The sequence below is a fragment of the Rhea pennata genome, chromosome 2 (genome assembly GCF_028389875.1).
Source record: "Rhea pennata isolate bPtePen1 chromosome 2, bPtePen1.pri, whole genome shotgun sequence".
Lineage (NCBI taxonomy): Eukaryota > Metazoa > Chordata > Aves > Rheiformes > Rheidae > Rhea > Rhea pennata.
The window spans coordinates 125913644-125934554 of record NC_084664.1 but is presented as its reverse complement, the minus strand read 5'-3'; the positions used below and the strand labels follow the sequence as shown (position 1 = coordinate 125934554).

Below are 20911 nucleotides of genomic sequence, written 5' to 3'. Positions count from 1 at the left end.
TTTTCAGTAAATATTAAAATTCATCTGTAGGAAGAAGTATAGTTTCACAGATGGGTTTTATGACTTCTTTGTAGGCTCAGAAGTTATGATTACAGCCAATTTTTGAAGCATGCAGCTGGTGGAATTAGAACAGAGATAATTTAAATAGTTGTCAATATGTTCATTCTTAAGCATTGACAATTCTTCAAGTCTTAATTCCTCCAAATTATACTATTCATATTTATGTATTACATAGACACAGTGAATTTTTGCTTTGAAACATAAGCTATTCTCAATAATGTTTCATATCACAGATTGCAAGCCATCTTAAACGTCATGTATGACTTGGTCAACATTTTTCTGTACTTTCTTCTTGGTTACAACTTCAAAAAAAAGTTCAAATCTCAGATTTTGCCCTCAAGTGTATTAAAATCTATTCCTAAAAGTTTCTCAACTTCAGATGTGATTTGTTTAATGGCACATTCAGAACATGTATGAGCTCAAAAAAGCTTTTGCATTAAGAATTTTCATTCAAAAATTTCATTTAAACAGAATATTACTAAAGTAAAATGGACAGCAGAGTTCAACTTTCTAGTATTTGTACCAGTTTTTCCACTTCTGTGCTAGTATTCATGTATGCAAGCAGAATGCAATTTCTATGTAGAACATAAGAGTTAATGCAATTATAACTCATTCACTTTGTAGCCAAATCAGTGTTAATTAACCAAGCTAATGTGTGAAAGGCTAGATAAAAGTTGCACCTTATAAGCCAAAGTAGATGTTTTAACTTACAGTTTTAATATAGCAATCAAAGAAAATTCCAAATACTGTACAGTGAAGTGTAGTATAGTACACTATATACTGTTATAATACACTATTGTTACATTACAGATAAAAAAAATCAAATATAATTAGTACAGCAATCACAAATAAAACAAACCAAACTGTGCTGGATAACAGCCAGTGCTGCGAGGATGGTATAATTTCTATGCTAATTTATTTGTATTTCAACATGTAAAGCACTTACTGTTTAAAAAGATTTGTTTTCTAAATATATACACTATCAATTCTTATTTATACAATTTAAATAGCATTCCCTCCTAAAAGTGCACTCTTTCATTTCTTGGCAATAATCCTCATTAAAAGTAAAATAATTCTGAAAATACCAATCACATTTCAACCTTTTATTGCTCAACCACAGGCATAAGGGCTCAGAGGGAATCCTGCATTCTACAGATCTTAAGCAACTTCTTCAATTTTAAGAGGCTAAACTGATATCCATAAGCAAAACAAAGAAACCACTTACTGTTATGTTTTTTTAACAGAAGAATCAACTTCGTATTATTATTTTACAGAAACATGTAGATTCCACTATTTGAAAAATGGGAGCCCAACAAATGTAGAGATAACAGTGGCATCTTCTTTAGTCATTCGTTTTGAATATAGTTCAGGTGAAGCATAGCTCTCCCAATTATAAGCATATTATGAATTTTATTGCCTGGCTTTTGCAGCGCATTGGAAAAAAAAATAATAACAGAAGCAACTCTGCAAACCTTGTAACGGTGACAACATATTCTACTTCTAGAAAGATTTTAAATTAAGCACTTTGGTCTTGAAAATACGCCCATTGTACAGGGTTGTTAGCATATAGTTTTGGGGCACTCTAACTGTGAAGCTGCTAGAGTATCCTCTTGGAGGCAATGTCTAAACGGTGTTTCTATAAACACAGCCTTACCTAAATACAGCTTTGTAAAGATCTATTTAATATTTGATATGTGGAAGTTTTAAAACCATAGAACAGCTCGACCATACAAACACAAAGTGAGGACCACCTTTAATTTCCCCAGTGAGCAGATCAGAAGATGTTCTAATTCATACTTCGTATCTAGTAAAAGACTAGTAACTTTTAAGAGAGTCAGCAAACCAACAATATACATTGATGTTTTGTGCCTATGAAAGTGAAAATGTCCCAAATAATTTTTATATTATTTGTAAAGCTGCAGTCTTTTTTCATTCACTGAAATTGAAACAAATCTTAGGGAACAAGTAGTATCAAAAAGATACTACAGAGAGCCTTATTAATCAGGCAGCAGTTTTAAGCAGTTAAAAGCTTGCATTTGGCTGGAAATTTGATCTTTCTCCTGAGGTTTTCCATATACTTATTGAGAATCTAGTTGTTCACCCATTCCTCCTCCTTTCTTTGCACTGAGTAATCACCTCTCATTAAGGTTACCTGCATTAAGCCATAGTGAAGTTTATGATTTTCAAGTAATTTAAGTCTTCCTTGTAACAAGAACTGTATCAAGGGTGGCTGGCCCTAGACAAGAAAGTAACCATAGCAGGCACTCAGAAGTTAGAACCACAGTCTAAGCCCCCAGAGGCAATTCTGCAGCAAGAAGATGGTTTTCTTGAAAAAAAAGGTATAGATCACTCTTCCTACCACCTGAGAAGTCACAGGGGCTTTGCCTTCACAACAAGAGCCAAGATCCTCCCTACCCATATCCTCCCACCACCTTCGGTTTTCCTGACTCAACAGGGCAATCTTGCAAGCACATGTGCGCTCAAAAGACAGGCACACAGGTCTACCTCAACGTACATACGTGTCCATTGCTTGCAACCAAATGAAACATCCGTTCAAACCAACACTTCAGTGTTCTTTATTTCACTTCTCCTGTAGTTACACGTCTCTGGCATGTAGATGCAGTTTAGCCTCATGTAAGAGTACCAAAAGCCATCTTTCTCAAAAAGATTTTTTTTTAATATTTAAATACATGAGAAAGCTATGTGAAATAAGAACACTTCAATGAAATATGCACAATCCTACATTACACCAGAGGCATTCACATCAGTGGATCTTGTAATTTTATCAGCATTTTATTCTTCCTATTTCAGCCTGACAGCCTGACCTACATGATTTGAGTGGAACCCCGATATGATACTAATGGGGAATCAAAAAAACAAAGTTATTATCTGCATCTATTTCTATAAGGCAGAAAACATCAAATTACTGCTAGAATGGGAAGTGTGTCAAAATTAAACCAAGCCTTCCTCTTTACACAGTAGAAGGCACGGGCAAACTTCTGTTGTCTCAGCAGAAAGGCAAGAAAGGGGTAAGTTTCCTCTCCTCGAGTAAAGAGGATGTGCAGCTAGTATTTCAATTCATTTCAAACTTAAAATTCTCTCATACACACGGCCCACATTTGTTCAGCTGAGAAAGTCTTCTCCTTTTGCTAAAGAAAATTTTTAAAATGTCTAAGCAATAGCTATCTTGTCCAAAATGCAAGAGACACAGGCGATTCCTCTCCCCCCTTAGCCTCTGCTCACTTCAACTCCTTCCTGGGAACGTGTTACTGCTAACTTTTCTAATCCTTCCTACTGTGACTAAGCACACACCTCTACTTAAGTATAGAAGTAGCCTTCAGATAGCTAGACAGCTGACTGATGGAGACTAAATGTTTTCAGAAGTCATGGCAGGCTTCCAGCTGCTGCATGGGCATCCTGTTCCTCACTGAATGAGCGCTGCCAGTTAATCAATGCATCAGCAAGGTCAGTTTTAGTGTGCCAAATCACTCCATACATTCCAAGCTTCCAAACTGCTAACTCACAGGTTAGCCATTAGAGATGTTTTTTTTTTTTTTTCATTTATTTGTGAAAAGGTGATTCTTACGTTTTACCTGTAAGTAGTGTACTCAATCATTAAATATTTATTCCCTCTCCATAAAAAGAGAACCAACAGAGGAATTTTAATTTCCTTTGACAAAATGGGGGCTATTCTTTAAGTGACTGGCTTCAGTTAAATTTCCATACAAAAATAAATCCTCTCTCATGGGACATTTTATCATACTAATGCTTAGAACTGTTTAAGTGATTAGAAATGTAAAAAGTGAGGAGACTTTTCCGAATACAAACATTTACAATACAAACAACATTTGTGAACTGATAAAAATCCACATGTGCACAAACACGGACTTCAATATTTAAATGCTCTGAATTCCTTTGAAGCTGTATTAACATCTTTCATCCACTCAATGTTATTTTACCATTAGAGGAAGCAACAATAGTGCACTTAAAATATGACTATGAAGGTAGGAAGCAAAGTGCAATATCAGATAAATATTCCATCTTCAGGGAGCAAGCACAACAGCTGCTCTTAAAACTAGCACTGCACGTCCGATGAACACGCTACTTAAGTGGATACCAGCTATATTATAACTGACTGATGCAGGAAACCAGCATCACAAACTGAAGTGAAGCTAATAGTAGTGGGTAGTCTTATAGACATTGAAACAGAATATATTCCTTGTTTCCATGGAGTTAAACAGTGAGCTTCCAAAAGCTCAAATATCACTGAACCCTTTAGGATAATGTCTGTTACAGAGCAACTTCCTTCCAATAAATTGTTAATCTGCTCTGAAAAGGACAGCTACTATTTAACTCCTGCCATTCTGACCAATGCTAGTAATCAAAGTCTTATTAAAAAAGAAATGGATTTGCTATTGAACATCTGTTGTTTCTTCCACTTGCCAACTTCTCTTCTGTAGTTGTATTAAAAGTTGCACAACATCTGACCAGCTCAGTATTCTGGAGCAAATATAAACATGCTGTCACTTACTAACAGAGCACCAAAATGGCTGCGTTGGCTTAGACAGCCATGCATAACCACACCACATTCACTTTATCTTCATCATACACTAAGTAGCCTTTTTTTCTTAACTTGCTTAAACTGACAATATGCAGAAATTAGAGAGTTTACTACTATAGTTACACTTATTTCAAGATTTCTGACAAGCGCATACAATTGTATGAATGAAAATGTTTTTAAATTGGAGGAAATGCCAGCATAATGTAATTAAAGTTTTGTATATGCTGCATTATAAAACTTAGCACACAGTTTAATTTGAGTCACTTTTGGAAATTTATGTATCGTTCATATGTAGAGTATACTTTTGAGTGGAATTAAATATCTGGGACAGGATTAACTTTGTCATGTTTGTTGTTTTGCCTGTTCTAACCTTTCCAGTAACCTTGAACTAGCATGGCAAGAACCTCACATGAGCTTAATCTTAAGACTTGTATGGAATTACAAATTACATAGAACTTTCAATAACCCACAGTTACAGCAGATATTCATCTCAGTGCATTTCCTAATAACTAATTTACAGGTAACAGAGCCAGCCTGGGCAGCAGTATGGTAATATTGAAAGCTATTGCCAATCACACACTTGCATATCATGCACTGAATAAGATGATATAATCTTTTGACATACATACAAGATTTAATAACTAATCACTTTGTGTGGCCCAGCCAATAAACATTACATTTTAACAGTAACTTCTACCCTTATTAGATTTTAACCTATCAAGAGTGATCCATTGGCTCAGTTGCATTAGTGATTTCTGCATCTTGACTATCCATCTCCTCAAGCTCCTCAACAGAATTTCCCTTTTGTGCTTTAGACCTCGCAGAGAATGCTGCTCCCACAGAATTCACCATGTTACCATCAGTTGATTCGGTATTCAAGTGTTCAGTGCCACCTGGTGCAGAAAACGATTCGGACAACCCAGCCTGAAAGCTCCCAGTTTTAGCAGTGGAACTCACTGCCTCTACTTTTCTTTGAGATAGATCAACTGATGCTGACTGCTCTGTATTCTGATCCCGCAAGTGTCTATCCATTGACGCCTGAATAGAAGAGACCATTTCCTGCAACTTTTTTCTCTGTGCCTCAATCAAAGTAGGGTCAAGCTGCCTGCTGTCTCTCATTGTCACAACTCCAGGAGCTATTCGGATAAGCTCACTGTTACCAGAAGCAGTTGTGAATATAGAAGGCTCAATTTTAGTAGAAGGACTGAAGTCTGTTTCTGTGCTATGCTTTCTTAAAAGTGGTGTTTCCCTGACTCTTTGATCGTGTTGTTGACTACTAGATGCAGTTCCTAGAGAATGGCCCTTTCCTTGAAATGCAGTTATGTTATGTAGTTGCTCAGATTTCTTTTTCACTACTCCACCACTACCCAGCTTCAGCATTCCATGAGAAGGACTTGTTTCCCTGCTTCTTGAAGTAGCTTCTGCTCGTACTTGACTTAAGGCTTCTTTAACCAAGTCTTCAACATCAGGACCAATAGGAAAGTGCCCAGCAGCATCCACACACAGCTCTAATCTATCTTCTGCTGCATTGTACACAAAGTTTTTACCAGGCAGATGTGGAAAGGTACAGTGCTTGCCATCAGCCAAACCTATAAAGACAGAGAAAGTTATTCAAAACGCCAATGTATTTCAAGACACGCTCAGAATACACAATAATTACTATCTTTAAATGTAGAGTATCACATTTGTAGAAACAAACACATCAAAACTTTTTATTGTGTGAGGAAAAAAAAACAATTCAGGCTTGTATACTATATGATGTAAATTCAGTATAACCTAAAGATATGCTACTTTCTATAGTGATTCTAAGGATCATGCAAGACTGCAGTATTACTAGGTAAAACATCCATGTTGGTAGGATTTGCAGGTCTACCACAACAGAAGTTAAAGAAACAGTATATACCTGCATTAAGTCAAATAAGACTAACCCTGCCCCCGGCTCCAGCCAAGAAACAACCCACAGAACTGCCACTGAGTACATTTCAGATCACAACATATCTGCAAAAGTACTGTTTAAAACCACTTCCACACTGGCTAGAATTGTAGTAGGATTTTAGTGTGTACTGTCATCATTAAACTCACAAAATTTCAAAGTTGCTATTTATCTTCTTAGAGAGAAAATGCTGCTGCAAAAACAAGTGTTTCAAACTTATTATGCTTAGCGGTCCTAGCAAATTATACATAAACCTATATAGTAATAGTATAAAATATTAAACTTACAAAAACAAACAATGCATAATATTTTTGATCTGCTGTTTGTTTCATTGTCCCACTTATGATTTGACAGATCTTCTAAAATTGAGAGTTTGCTACGCAAATTTAAGTTCTGAAACAGTTCTCTGTCAAAAAGAGACATCTATTTTTCCAGTTTATTGTAGTGAAATACAAAATAACTCCTTCAACTCTGTCCCCTACAGGCTGTGGTATAAGCAGTAAGGAATTGTTTCAGTGATAACGGCCTTCTGTGAGTTAAAAGCTATATGCAGATAAACACTTGGCTGCAACAACTCTTTTCACTTCAGTTTTAGCAGCTATGCAATAAGAGTTACAAAAAACACAAAAATACTTTTACAAAAGTGCCAAGAACAGGCAAATTCATGGGGTTTCTTCATATACTCTCATAATTTTTGGAAAAAAATATCAGAAATTACAAAGGGAAAAAATACATGACAACCAAATATTATTTCTATGTTATCAAATAAAAGTGAATCAAAACAAACATTCTGAGCATCAGCAAAGAGCTTATTCAGATAATCTGAAATGTTATAAAAAGCTTTTACACTTATGAACTAAGACTCCCTAGACCTGATTCATCCTTCACAGCTTCTTCTTCATACACCTCTACAGCTGCAGAGAATCTGCAGATGAGATTTTCTTTATTTTCACAAAAACTTCAGACATTCAGCTCCTTTCTTTATATAACCATGGGCACTGATAACCAACCAGCTAAAATATATCTTAGAACAAAATTTAACCCTAAACATTTATCTGTCTTATCAGTCCTGAAGAACTTAATTTTAACTACAAAATTTATCAACTCAAATTTCTTTTATAAAAAGAACAGCTGCAAAAGGTTCAATGATAGACCAATATCACCTTTGAAAATGCAATCCTGAATCTTGAAATCTCAAACAAGATTTACCACATCTATTTACAAATGATTAACAGTGCCTTGATAGAAGGCTTTGTTCCACATGGCTAGTATATTTACATTATTATATGAACTAAAATAACACAAATATATAAGGAACTTCTTTAAATAAACAAAAAAAAAAGAATAGTTACATTGTTGCACTCTGTAATTGCTTGACATGGAAATTTGGTAGCTCATACAATTTAAAATCATACAAGTATGTTAATGCTGAAATTGTAATTCTACCTACCAAGATATGAATCATGTAAAGTACCTGCACACAAAGAAATCCAGTAATGTTTAAAGATCATCTCCCATAACCTTAGTTTTATGTTGTCAGTTCACTTTTAAGCTAGACATTTTCTATGAGTTAATGTCCAGCTGGACTAAAATCTCTTGGATTTATTTCAGGTTCTCAGCTCCAGCTAATCATTAATCAGTCCAAAATGTCCTTTCCACCAGGCATTGTTTAAGCTATTTCACTTGCCACAAAAAATACACCAGTCTTTACTGTATAAGCATAGTAAATGAAAGAAAACTAAAAGGAAATACATCTGCTATTTGCATGTCAATTCTATTACCCAAAACAATAATTCAGAGAGAGGTAGTGTTTGTTAGGGTATCCCACATATTTTAATAATTATAATTTATGCTACAAAAGGACATTTGATTGCAAACAGAACAGAAATGATAAAATATCCATTCCTAGAAATATCAAGGTTTAGCTAAAATTGGTAAGTCTGCCTACGAATAAATCAAATAGTAAGAAAGTAACAGAGTAAGTATCACAGATGAAGCTGTAAGAGCTAGTCTATGAATTCAAAAACATCAATCAAAGCTGAATAGTAATCGCTTCTCTAAAGAAACCTGTTGTTATTTCTTTGTAGATAATTTTTAAAGCAGTCTGAAAATCAAGCACATTTCTACTGCTTGCTTGATTATTCGTCAGGTAGTCTGAGACGAGATATTTATTAAAACTCCAAGACAGAAATGGATAGCACCACTTTTGAACGACAATCTTGGGTATATCAAAACAAACTTAACCAATCATTTAAATTTAAAACACACAGTATCCTCGTATTATATAGCTACTAGATGCAAGAACTTCAGTTTAGTGTTTTAAAGTATATACAACAGGAATAGGTCCTATGATGTTCAACTTGTTTGACCTTCTCAGTAAAAAAAGTTCATTTGACTTACTGAAGCTGTTTGTATAGGTCAGAAGTTTAAATGGAAATATATAGCTGTAGAAAACATCTCAGAAAAAAGATTTAAGTTCTAATCAATTAGTCTGATTTACTTGTCTCAGAAGAGGCCCTGGGAAAGCATATGGAGACGAACAGCATTACAAAAATGAAAAATCTATCATGGCAATAAAATTATATACTTATGCTTGTGATAAAAGTGACTCAATCTATACCAATCTACAATTTTAAAGATTCAAAAACAGAGAAATGAAGGGAGGAAAAAAATACCTGTAGTCTTCTTCATTATGCTGTAGAATACTCCACCTTGCTGAAACAATTGAGGAAGCCCCTTTGCATAAGACCAAACATCTTCTCCTGTAAAAATCAGACACAATTATTAGACAATCCTAGTTCAATGTTATAAACAATGGCTGAAAGTATAATTCTTTAATTTAAAAGCTGAATTCTCACCATCTCACATGCACTTGAGAATTTAAATTCATATTGAAAATTAACAGAATAGGAGCCTAAGCCTTTGAGAAACTTCCAGGAGAACACATCATAGCCTGCAGTCAAATATCCTATATATTGTAGTACAAAGGTTCTCCAGTTTGATTTTGCTCCAAGCTGCAGCTCTTGGTTCTTTGCCAGGCTATCCACACAAATCTCTATTTTCCTATCACACACCTTCATACTAAAGCTAGGAAACAACTGCCCTTCCTCCAAAATTGAAGCACACATCCTTGCATATTAACTTTTCAGTTCTATGTCCCTACATCTTCCCACAAATCGAGTGTCTATTTCAGGCCTTCACTCATCCCAGTGTTACCTGCTCCGGCCCTGCTCAGGCTCCAAATGGAAAGCCAAAAATCTCCGAACTGAGCACTTTCTCACAGCAAAAACAGTGAACAGAACAACATGGGAATGCAGGAGCAGCTGCTATATCTAGCGGAAAGTTACTGTTGATTTTCAGAGACTATGTCTATGAAAACAGTTAGCCCATGACTCAGATTGTTGCCTGTGCTGCCAATTACTAGAAATCACTGTATTAACATGCAGGCGAGTCATTACACAAGCCCATCTCTGCACAGGTACTGACTGGCTGCAGCACACGACTGCCATACAGCACCTTTAGCCTGTAGCTGAGATGTGGCTCTCCGTGCAGGCAGCCAGAGAGGAGCGGTGTCTGTAGGAAAGGAAACACCAACCCCGGGACTCTGGCAGCCCTGTAAAACTGGCATTTTTCAAAGATGTCAGAAATGGCATCAAAACATGACATCTTTAAACGCTGTCAACTGGGAAAAGAAACCTGGACTATGTAAAGAACAGCAGAAACCCTGGGTTATAATGACAGGCGGCAAGTGACCTAACAGAGCACCTGCCAAATCAGTTAAGATCCTTTCTTTTATTTCTCATTATCTTTTCCTCATTTTGCTAACCACTTACCTGCTTCATAGAAATAAGTTGTGACACAGCTGACAAAATGCTGTGAACAAAAAGTACTAGTAGTTCCAATCTTCTGATATGGAAACAATTATTGGGCATATGAATTCTCTGAACAAGTTGTTTTTCACTCTTTCTATCAAACATTCAGGGGAAATATTATGAGACTTTAAATATAAATTGTACCCTTCTTTAGACATTAAATCTCAACAGCCACCTCTCCCAATTTTCTATTAAAAATTGGAGAATGTAAATCATCAACCAAAAAAAATAAGTTAACTGGATACATTTACTACTTATAGAGATAGCTGGAATGTATGAATAGTTCTTTGCTTCCTGTAAGAACAAAATGAAAGCAAAAAGTTAATTTTAATCGCTTCCGCAGACTGAATATACTGTACACCTAAGGCTCTGCTTGCAACTTTTTGCTGCATATCCCATAATGTATCTGCAGCTCCTGTTCTATCACACCCACCCCAAGTGAGCTTTGTGTATGCTACCTTCTGCTTCGAAAGCCTTCAAGCTGCTCTTCAGTTTTCCCACAGACAAGGGCTTTCGCACGCTCCCTGTCCCCCTCAGCCACTGCCGGCGGGATTCTGTCCGTCCGCTGCAGGCCTTATTCAAGCCCCATTCTCCTCCTTCCTTGGAAGTCATGGGTATCTTCACATCTCTGCGAAGCTGCTTTGACATCTTCTGCCTCCCATTTCCCACTCCCATTATTCTCCCCAACACTGTCTCTCTGCCTCTCTGGGAGAGAGTAACTCAGAGCAGATCTTCCGCAATAGATGCCATTAATGGCAGCAAGTACTTTCTCACGTATAATGAGCCACAGATACAATGGGCACAGTGAAGGTGATAAGTGATGCACATGAAAAAAAGACTGAAAGGGGCTCCATTTCCCTCCTCTTTATACTACCTTCACCCAGTTTCTGTAGTTTTCTTCGGAATAACTGCCCACAAACATCTGAAACAGTTCCCCCAAAAAAGGAAGGATTACACAAACTTCGGAAGACTGCCAAAAAGCTGAGTTTAGAGCTTTGCCTTACTATCACCAAACAAAATGACTTATATCAGAATATTTTTTCTAATAGTCAGTTAGCTCCTTACAAAGCCATACTTCAACAATTCAAAGGATAATCCATATGAAGTTTCTATCATCAAGCGCCACTTTTTAACCTGCACAGAGCAAACAACTCATTCAGCTGGTTACAGGGTGGGGTAGTGATCCAGAGCAGAGAACTGAATCAGCTAAGGAAAAGCAAGAGGGCAGAAAGAGACTTAGTATTAAAAACTTTAACATTAACTCCCAATTGACCTTTCCAAAAAAAAAAAAAAAAAAAGAAGCACAAATAATCAGACACTTCATATTCCTAAAGTGCATCAATGTCTTATATAAATTTTTTAAATTGTGCTAATTCCAACATTTTACGTTCTCTCTTTACCACTCAGTGATCATAGTTCATTTTAATCAGTGAGAAAAATCTTCTAGATTTCACTTTTGTTTTTCAAAAAGTTCTAACCAGTTTCATTTCCTTCTGCCTACATACTGGGCACAACCCTGCCTAAGTTGATAATACTATCAGGAGGCTTTTATAAATTTATGCTTTTCCCATTTTTAATAGAGAGTCAGAAAATACGCACTTGGCTATTAGAATAAGGGGGATTTTACTATTTTTAAATGCATGGACTGTATGTAAAATAAAATATCTTAACAGAGATCTACAAGTCAACAATTAGTGTTATCAACATTGTAAGATGTATAGTTCATTTATAGTAAGGGAGGGCATAAAAGAAAATATTCCCCATCAGCTGGCACAAGTAAGAAGTTATTAAATCAAGATGAAATGTATTTCTGCCCTCATGCCTTACTGCAGCTTAAATTTAAAGTAGATAAATGCTATAAAACTATTTTAACAATTACACACTTTAAGCAAATTAGGTTATTTTAATTATTTTAAGTTACATTTAATTATTTTCATTATTCTGTAGTTATCCGAACACCTGAAAGAAAAATATATCAGTTCATTTCTCTTGTATTTTTGACTATAAAAGCTACAACTAAAGAGCTAAGTGGCACATTACTTTGGAAACAGTTAAAAAATGCACACCTTTATTTTTACAGAAATACCTCAACTTTTTTTTTCTTTCTTGTCTTTTTCACTCTTATTTTTCTTTTCTATAAGGAACAGTGTATTCGTATAATCTATTTTGCCTTTAGACACTCTAAAGAGAGGAGACCTACATAATCTGATTCATTTTAAACGTTATCTCATTAAAGCATATGCATTCTGGTTCACTTGCACACTGCATTCACAGAATTGGCCAAGCACGAAAATGCCAGACTGTTGTGGTCAACAAATGTTCATTTTCTAGGAAGAACAGCCAGGTAACAAACCGGCTATTCTTTCTTATTTTCCACGATCTACTGAAGAAGGAAGTCTTTTGACTTCATCCTGACCACCTCTGTCTAGTAACTTGCTAGTAAATCTGAAGCTCCTCTCCAGCTCTCACTGACCCCACTGAAAAAAAAAAATCATTCTATTTTCCTCTTCACTATTGCCACAACCTTTCCTCTTTTTCAGACAGCTGCATGCAAGGAGGGAAATTGCTGCTGCTAATATCCCTCGGCAGGCAGCTGCTATTTGCTAAGAGGTCACCAGCATGTACGTTCTGAAATACACCTCTCTCTCCACACTGGCTCCAGAGCATCACTGCTGCTGCTCTTCAGTTCCCCCAAAGCAGCAGCAAGCTGAAGTCTCTCTGATGGTTTTAGTATTGTCCACAAGAATCAAAATAACCACTACATGGATGACTAAGGGAATATAACCCGCAGGCTGCTGAAGCTTTGGGAAGCCACAGCTAGCAGCCACACAGTGGCTTACTATTTCCCCACTCCTATAGCCTTGCATTTAACAGTCCGTTCATATCTGAGGGGTTCTCTTCCCTCCCACAAGGGGAGCAGCAGGCTTTTAGGAAAAAAAAAGCAGTTTTACAGATTAATGGCATTCTCCACGGAAGGATACCCTGTTTGCTCCAGGCATGATTTTTTCAAGCCCTGCACCAGAGAAGCATCTTTGTTTAGACAGCCTTTTATGCAACACTAACAAGGACTGGATGGTAACAGAAAAGTATGGAGAGAAGGGCTTACAAAACAAAAGCATCAGCCACCGAAAGAAACACAAACCACAGTGTTTTGATACAGAGATCTCAGATTGGGACACCATAGGAAAAACAGCTACAACTGGACATTCCCAAAGCGGAGTGACCAGTGCATGAGATTCATCTAAACCGTGTTTGAGGTTTACACGTTTTTGTTCCTACTTGGGTTTTATTGTTTGTGTTGTTTTCCTAGGAAAGGAATTACGCATTTACAGGTCACAAGCTAATTTATGTGATTATTCAGTCAGATTATATGTAGTTCCTTGAGGGATTTTTAATCAAAGATGTTCACTGTGCTATTTCCACCACAATGCACGTGCCTGCAGACCAGACTTCAGCATAGCAGTATCAGGTATGGCAAGAAGCGAAGAGCGTCCTACCACAAGCACGTCTCATACACTGTTGAAAAAGAGCAGGTGTAGACTAACCTATGCCACTGAAAGCCAAAGACCATCACTTCATAAATCAGAAAGGATATACAGCAGTGCAAAACAAATTAAAAGCTCAACCAAAACTCAGGGTACATTGAACTACAGGTGGCTTAAAAACAAGTTGTTTAAATCCAAGCAAGCCCTGGTATCAGTTAATACATTTAATTTAAATTTGGCTATTTTGATTTCATTTACATTGACAAATTCACTGATGCAAAACAAACTGATCAAAAAAGGTTCAAACTTCCCTTACAAGAAGTTAAAGTGGTTTTGCATTGCTGTAATTAAGTCCGTTTAGAAACATAACGTTTTAACTATGTTAATGTAATTTTTTTAAAAATAATCCTTATATAATCCTGTATTTTTGAGCAAAAAAGGAGAAAACTTTATGAAAGTTACACATAATACATTAAGCAGTCCAGAAATTACAGTATCTGATTCCACAAGGCTTAAGTTATATACATAAAAATTAAAGAACATGGTATAAAATGTCAATGAGTTAACTTACTGAGATCACCAGAAAAGAGAAATTCTAGTAACTGAGATATGAAAAGAGTGTAAGTTCAGGCTGTGGGAGCCCTGTATGAAAGAAAAGCTTTCAAGTATCCAGAATGAATAGCTACAGATCTTCCAAAACAAACTGCCACTATAGACGTTAAAAAAAAGAGAAAGAAAGAAATCTTGTCTGGTTCAGAGAACATCTTTCCTCCACACATTCTAATATTGTTAACAGAATATACAAAGTTACACCAAGTGTGTGCAGGATAAGAGACAGGCAGACTCAAAACTTTGCAACTATGTATTTCAGCAGTACAGAAATGTAGTTAAACTCCACAGCTTTTTTAACGCTGAACATACCACCTCAACACACTGTCATCCCAAAATTCTTAAGTTTCCAACAGCCTCCAGCAAAAGTGCGAAGACTTACTAAGTTTCTTACAATTTGTTTCTCCAACAACTGTAAGCATCAACTGTCCAGATTTTTTCCACAAGGATCTTTGAAGGAAAATACAGCTCTGATGAGAAAGATGACTGCATAAAATAGCATCTTATTCAGTAGCTGCATAATTTGTTATAACCGGTTCGTTTAGCAATTGCTTCCACTTTAACTATTTGCATTACTAATAGAAGTAAAGCCAGAGAAGGGTGAGGTAAATTCTATTCTAACCTGTGCTTCAAAAGTAGAGTCTAATAACGAGTCAAAACAAAAATTGATTCTTGAACATCAGATCAGCTCAAGGTTTACAAATATTCGAGAAAATTAGAAACTTTAATGCTGAAGCCACTAAAATATTTTTAAAGCACTTCAGAGGGGGTTTTTTGTTAGCCAGTAACTGTATTTTCAAGAGTATTCCTGAAACCAGGAAAATTTAGGAAAACCACTTTTTTAGGCTTCACCTTAAAATGAAGGCAGCTTTTAAACCAAATCTTTTCCTGAACTTTTGGTCTGCAGCATAAATGCCAGTATCATGAGGTGGCTAGTGCTTCAACATGGTATTTTGCAAGAGATATGGGAGTAAACAATCAAGCTTGAAAATCAAAGTTCTGTATTATGAACTTCGGCCATATCATTCTGTGATTATTTAATTGTTATGTTTCTAAAACATCACATGCTTTATCCATACCAAATCCCTCAAGCAAAACAGAAGACGTCCACAAAAAAAAAGTATTACTATTCTACTTGTTCATACAGCTAAACGTATCATAATTAAGTGTCCTACTTCCTGTGAGTAAGCAGTAAGAATTGTGAAACTCAAAGATTAAGAAAAACCATTTCAGAGTAGCATACTGATAAATTCTAGGAATAAAGCAAACAAAAAATAGCATAAGGAAAGCTCTCTTTTGTCAGTCTCTAGATGAATGTATTTAGTTATCCAAAGAGACTGGAGTACAAATAGAAGTCTGAGTCTCCTGAATCCAAATATGAAAATAAAAAAGCAAAGGCAATAAAAAAACAAAGCTGCTGAGAAAAGTCCTTTCTTCTTGAATTTTTAACAGTACTTCAGATTTACATGACTGACAATTTACAAGCATAGCTGTGCTACACCTACATTTGGGATTCAAGTATGTCATCTGCTTGTATCTGAAATACTACTCCTAATATTGTCTTAGAAAGACCTGGTCTTCATTCCCATCTCATGCCTGTTCTGAACTTACATCCTGTAACTTGAGGGACATGCAGAAAGAGAGGTAGCATGTAGCTCACACACACATCAGCTATGTGCTTAATGTGAGAAACAAATAATGAACAGACAGAAACGGGAGAGGTTGATGCAACAGCTCCTGAGCATAAATTGTTAAAAAGGAGGACTTCATAGAAATGAAAGAATAAGGATCTCATATGCACATTTAAAAAGTCACAAAATGCAACAATTCACTGATGATCACTGTTAATTGTTCTAACAGAGGAACAAAGAAGCTAACCTTCTCTGTGTTCAAGGCAAAAAAAAAAAAAAAAGAAAAAAAAAGAAGCGATGAACATAATTACATTTTGCAAGATCATATCTTCTACTTAAAAGAAACAATTTTAAAATACAACATGAAGTTATCCTTACCCATCAGTGTGGCTAGAAGACACAGAGAATACATCTCCTTGTCAACTTGCTCTTGCAGTTCCTTCGATGATATTTTACTCGTCACAGCAACATCTTCATGTTTCACAGCATGGGCAGAGTGTGCTGAAGTAGACTGACTATCTTCTTCTTTACCTTTCAGAATTTCTATAGCAATTCTATCACCATGTTGCAAAGGAACAGGTTCATTTTCCATGCCTTCTTTGGGAGGCAGAAGCTCTTTAGGAGGAAAGCCATAGCGAATACACTGCAAATATGGAGGAATGTTAAATTCTCTAGCTATACTTTCCTGTAGTTCCAAGTATGTGGTTGTGCACTTCAGGGTAAGCATTGACTGCCTCCCATCATTTGTTGTTATCCTAATTTTCTTTTCTTTTGTAGAAGTTGGAGAATAAGGGGTTTTTGTTGGTGTAGCAGGAGCAGACGATGGCCCATCTCGAATAGCCCCAGGAGAAACAGTCCTAGGTTGCCCCTTATGATCTTGTTTTAATTTTTCACTTTTTCGTTTCTGCATTACAGAAGCCTGGTCTGCTATGTTCTGTTGAATAGTTCTTTCAGTTTTACTCATATTTAACTCCTCCTTGTGCAAAGTTTTTGTCTTCTGTCCAGTCAGAATAATTTTGGTTGGAAGTTGTGACTCTAATTCTTGTCCTTGCTGCATATCATCAGTTCTTTGAGCGTGAGCACTGTCAATATTTACAGGGGTATAGTCATCAGGGTTCTTTTTGGCAGTTTGATGCAATATTGTATTGACAACTTTTTGAACAAGAATTTCACTACCAAATTCACCAGGAAAGTGTTTGGTAACAAGTTTCATTGCAACATCATACACATTGCTGTTCAAAGATGTATCACTTTCATACTGGAACCAATAGACTGTCTCTCTCACCACTCTTCCACCCCACTCCAGAGTAATAGGAAAAGCTTCAGGGAGATTATCATATTCTTTACCTTCCCAATAGTGTTTGAATCCACAGCCACATTTGCCACCTGTAGATCTAGTATTAGTTCTGTCTCCATCCAAATATAAAACAGATCCATCTTCTCTGACACGACGCACTAAATTACCATGACACCAGTTACAAGCAGTCAAACTACTTAGGCTATAGTCTGGTACCAGCACATCCTTTACAGGGTTGTACGAGCACACCAGACTGTTCAAAGGAAAACTGTAATTTTTGTCAGGCCTTAGCTGACCATGCGTACTTTTTGCCAGATTATATAGTTTTCCCCCTGGAGCCAGCCACTCTGGAGGGACGTGATGCTCTGAAAGGGCCCCACAGATTAGACATCTGTGGAGGCGGTTGTCCACCACTGCTTTTTTGGCAGCTGCAGTTACTTCTTCAGGTTGAACTCCAATCACACCAGTCCTTCTGTAGAAATATTGATGTACATCGGCTACAAGACTAGGATGAATACCGTGTTTACTCATGAAAACTTCCTCCATTGCAGCAACAAGCCTCATCAAGTATTTATCTTGCAAGCTTCTGTCTCCTCCAATAACACAACCACCATCATCTTCTAACTTGATGTACTTTTTGATGAGGTCCTGAGGAACTCCCCAAGCTTTAGGGAGTAGCTTCCTAGGCAGTTTAGGTAAAGCAGCACCTTTTATTCCAACTAGAGGAATATAATGATTACGTCCTGAGCTACTCCATGCAATGCAGATGGGTTTGTTCAGCATGCCATCTTTTCCCATGCATTTTTCGAGGGGTATCAGCCCAGGAAGGAATGTAGCTGAATAATCTCCAGAGCTTCGCATTCCACTCAGTGAATCTAACAGGATGATAGGCCGGTGAAGCACATTGGCCAAACCAAAGATGTGAATATTTCTAAGGCCCATTGGCACACCTTCTGGAGGAACAAACAAAGGGTCACATTCGTTGATAATGTCCTCCCACTCTGCTGCATCAATAAAATCATGGAAGAGGGCCTTGTAGTGACTCAGATTCTCCTCAAAATGCTTCTTTAGATTCTCTCGCAGAGCATGCCAGAACAGCTCCCTGCCAACAAGTGCCCGTGAGACTGCATGAACCAGGCAGTGGCCATCTCCATCCACATGGACAGGAATGAGGCACTCCTGACTGTTGTTGGCCTTCTTGATGTCTTCCAGAGTGTCATGCAGGTAGATGAGGCTGCCAGAGCGGTCCTTTCCATATCCAATGGTTTCAACATGCTCTGGCTCAATGAGGAAGGCGCGGTCACCCAAGAGGGAACAGTCAAAGATGTCACCCTGGTTCATCTCGGTGAGGAGCTTGGCTTTGCCCGTTTGCTTATCCATGCCATAGCGGGCCAGGATAGGGGCCAGGAGCTTGCAGTGGTAGTTGGAGAGGCCCATGACTTTGACGAGCTCAGTGTTCCTGCGGGGGGGCCCGGCGCCGCTGACGCCCAGCAGCGCGCTCCGCAGCAGGTTGTGCAGCACCAGGTCGGGGTCCGTCACCTCCTCCACGGCCAGCAGCTGCCGCTGCTCGTGGCGCTGCCCGCAGTCGGTGCACTCGATGCTGCCGCTGCTCTGCGGCCCGTGGGCCGGGAAGAAGAGCCGCGCCTGGCATTTGGGGTCGGGGCAGGTGCCTGAGAAGATGCGCCTGTCCCGCTTCTTGGAGGCGGCCGGAGGCGGCGGCTGCGGCTGCTGCTGAGAAGACGGCGGCGGCGGCGGCTGCTGCTGAGGCTGGGACATCGCTCCGCTCTGGCCGGGCTTCGCCCCCACCTGCGCTCCTCCGCCCTCACAGGCTCATCCCCCTCGCCCCGGCTGACGCCGCCGCCTGGCAGATGCCGCCGCCGCCGCCGCCGCCGGGGCCGGCCGCCAAGCGCCCCCCTCGCCCGCTCCGCGCCCGCTCCGCGCCCCCTCCCCCGCTGGCCACCCTCGGCAAACGCGGAAGCCGCCGGCACCGCTGCTTACTGCCTCTTCGCTGCCTTAGCCGTTGCCCGCAACGCAACGGCCTCACTTCCACGCTGACGCGCAGGCGCGGCACCGCACGGGCGCTCGGGAGTTGTAGTCCTCCTCCCCGCGATGGCGACGTTGGGAAAACGAGCGGGGAGTGTCTCGAGGACTACAAGGACCGTGAAGCAACGCGGTAGGAGGAGGGCGCGGGGCGGAACGAGCCGGGCCGGCTGCGCTGCCCCGCTGCGTCTCTGGGAATTGTAGTCTTTTCGCCGGTGGGCTGCGGAGGAGGGCAGCCGAAAGGGACACACTCAGCATGCTTTGCCAGCGCATGTTGCGCTTCCTGTTTTAGGGGGTGGGGGAAGGGCACTGTGCGGTGGGACAGCCACACGCACACAGTCCTCTTCTCCCGCCCAGCCTGCTCCCCACCACGGTGTGAACGGAAACACGGCTTCCCTCCCTCGCCACCTGTGCCTTGCTCCTGTCCCTGGGCAGCTACCGAGAGGAGTAATGCTGCCCGCAGTGCCCAAAGCCGAGGGGACTCGGTGCCGCCCCAGCGGAGCGGCCACGAGGCCCTCCTGGGACGGGGTGGCTCTGTCCCCCCCGCCTCGGTCACCACCATCTCACAGCGGCTCCTGTCCGAGCTCCGACAGGCTGCCGTGGTCAAGGGATGTTGCCAAGGACAAGGGATGCAGAGGACATGGAGACTGACCCCTTAGCTCTGCCCCGGGGGCTGGGGGACGAGGCCCAGTGTAGGCCACAGGCACTGGTGTTGGAGGTGGTGTCCTGGGTGCTCTTTGAGCTCCCCAGGGTTTCCCAAGCTGGGTTCACCCTCAGCAGGGTTTCCTTACGCTAACAGCTCTGCTCAGCTGCCTTTCAAGGGAGCGAGCTATCTGCACGGAGGTGTTTCCCGGCTGCTGGCCACTGATAGTGCCAAAATAAGGCATGTGAGACGTGAGAGCAAGCTGTTAATACAAGCCCTCCTTTCTGCCAGTCTTACAGACGTAGATAAGGAGGTATTTATGTATCTCCACTGGCCATCTGAACGATATTCCACAAAAAGGAGAGCGAGCGTTCACGACTTTCAACCCTATTGCTGTGGGCTGGCAGGACATCCATACGGAGACCCCAAGAAGGGTTACTCTCAGCTCACGTTTCTTTTAGTTCTCTCAAAACCTTTCCAGATAAAGATATATCTTTTAACAAGGAAAAACAAAAGCTGAGCCTCTGGAGGACAAGATAGCACCTCAATGAGTTTGTGGTACTGTACAGTATAGCCAAGTACCGCAGTAATCCAGCCCTATGAATAAAAGGACAAAACCGGCCACCTCCTCCCCCCTCCATCCAATTCCACAAAACAAATAGCTGATGTTAACATCCTGAGGCCTTAGTTACTCTATACTCAACAGATTTACATTTAGGCAGAATAAAAATAATAGCAAACATATTTTGTTTATGCTCTCCAATACAAAGAGTGGCTTTC

General features: G+C 39.4%; 1 protein-coding gene across 1 annotated transcript; it reads right to left on the bottom strand.

The window, feature by feature from the left end:
- Positions 1-787: 787 nt before the first annotated feature.
- On the bottom strand, positions 788-19255 carry VCPIP1 (valosin containing protein interacting protein 1). The gene is made up of 3 exons (XM_062570314.1): positions 16530-19255; positions 9230-9316; positions 788-6210 (listed from the first exon to the last, which is right to left on the bottom strand). Exons 1-3 carry the CDS (start codon positions 19222-19224, stop codon positions 5339-5341), a joined length of 3654 nt encoding a protein of 1217 aa, XP_062426298.1. The 5' UTR covers positions 19225-19255; the 3' UTR covers positions 788-5338.
- Positions 19256-20911: the final 1656 nt, after the last annotated feature.

What these genes read in the sequence shown, in the direction of transcription:
- VCPIP1 (XM_062570314.1), bottom strand. Translation starts at nt 19,224, where the DNA reads ATGTCCCAGCCTCAGCAGCAGCCGCCGCCGCCGCCGTCTTCTCAGCAG. An exon ending in TCTTCTAGCCACACTGATGG is followed by an intron (nt 9,317 to 16,529) that starts GTAAGGATAACT and finishes TGATTTTTACAG; the next exon opens with GAGAAGATGTTTGGTCTTAT. An exon ending in CATAATGAAGAAGACTACAG is followed by an intron (nt 6,211 to 9,229) that starts GTATTTTTTTCC and finishes CTGTCTTTATAG; the next exon opens with GTTTGGCTGATGGCAAGCAC.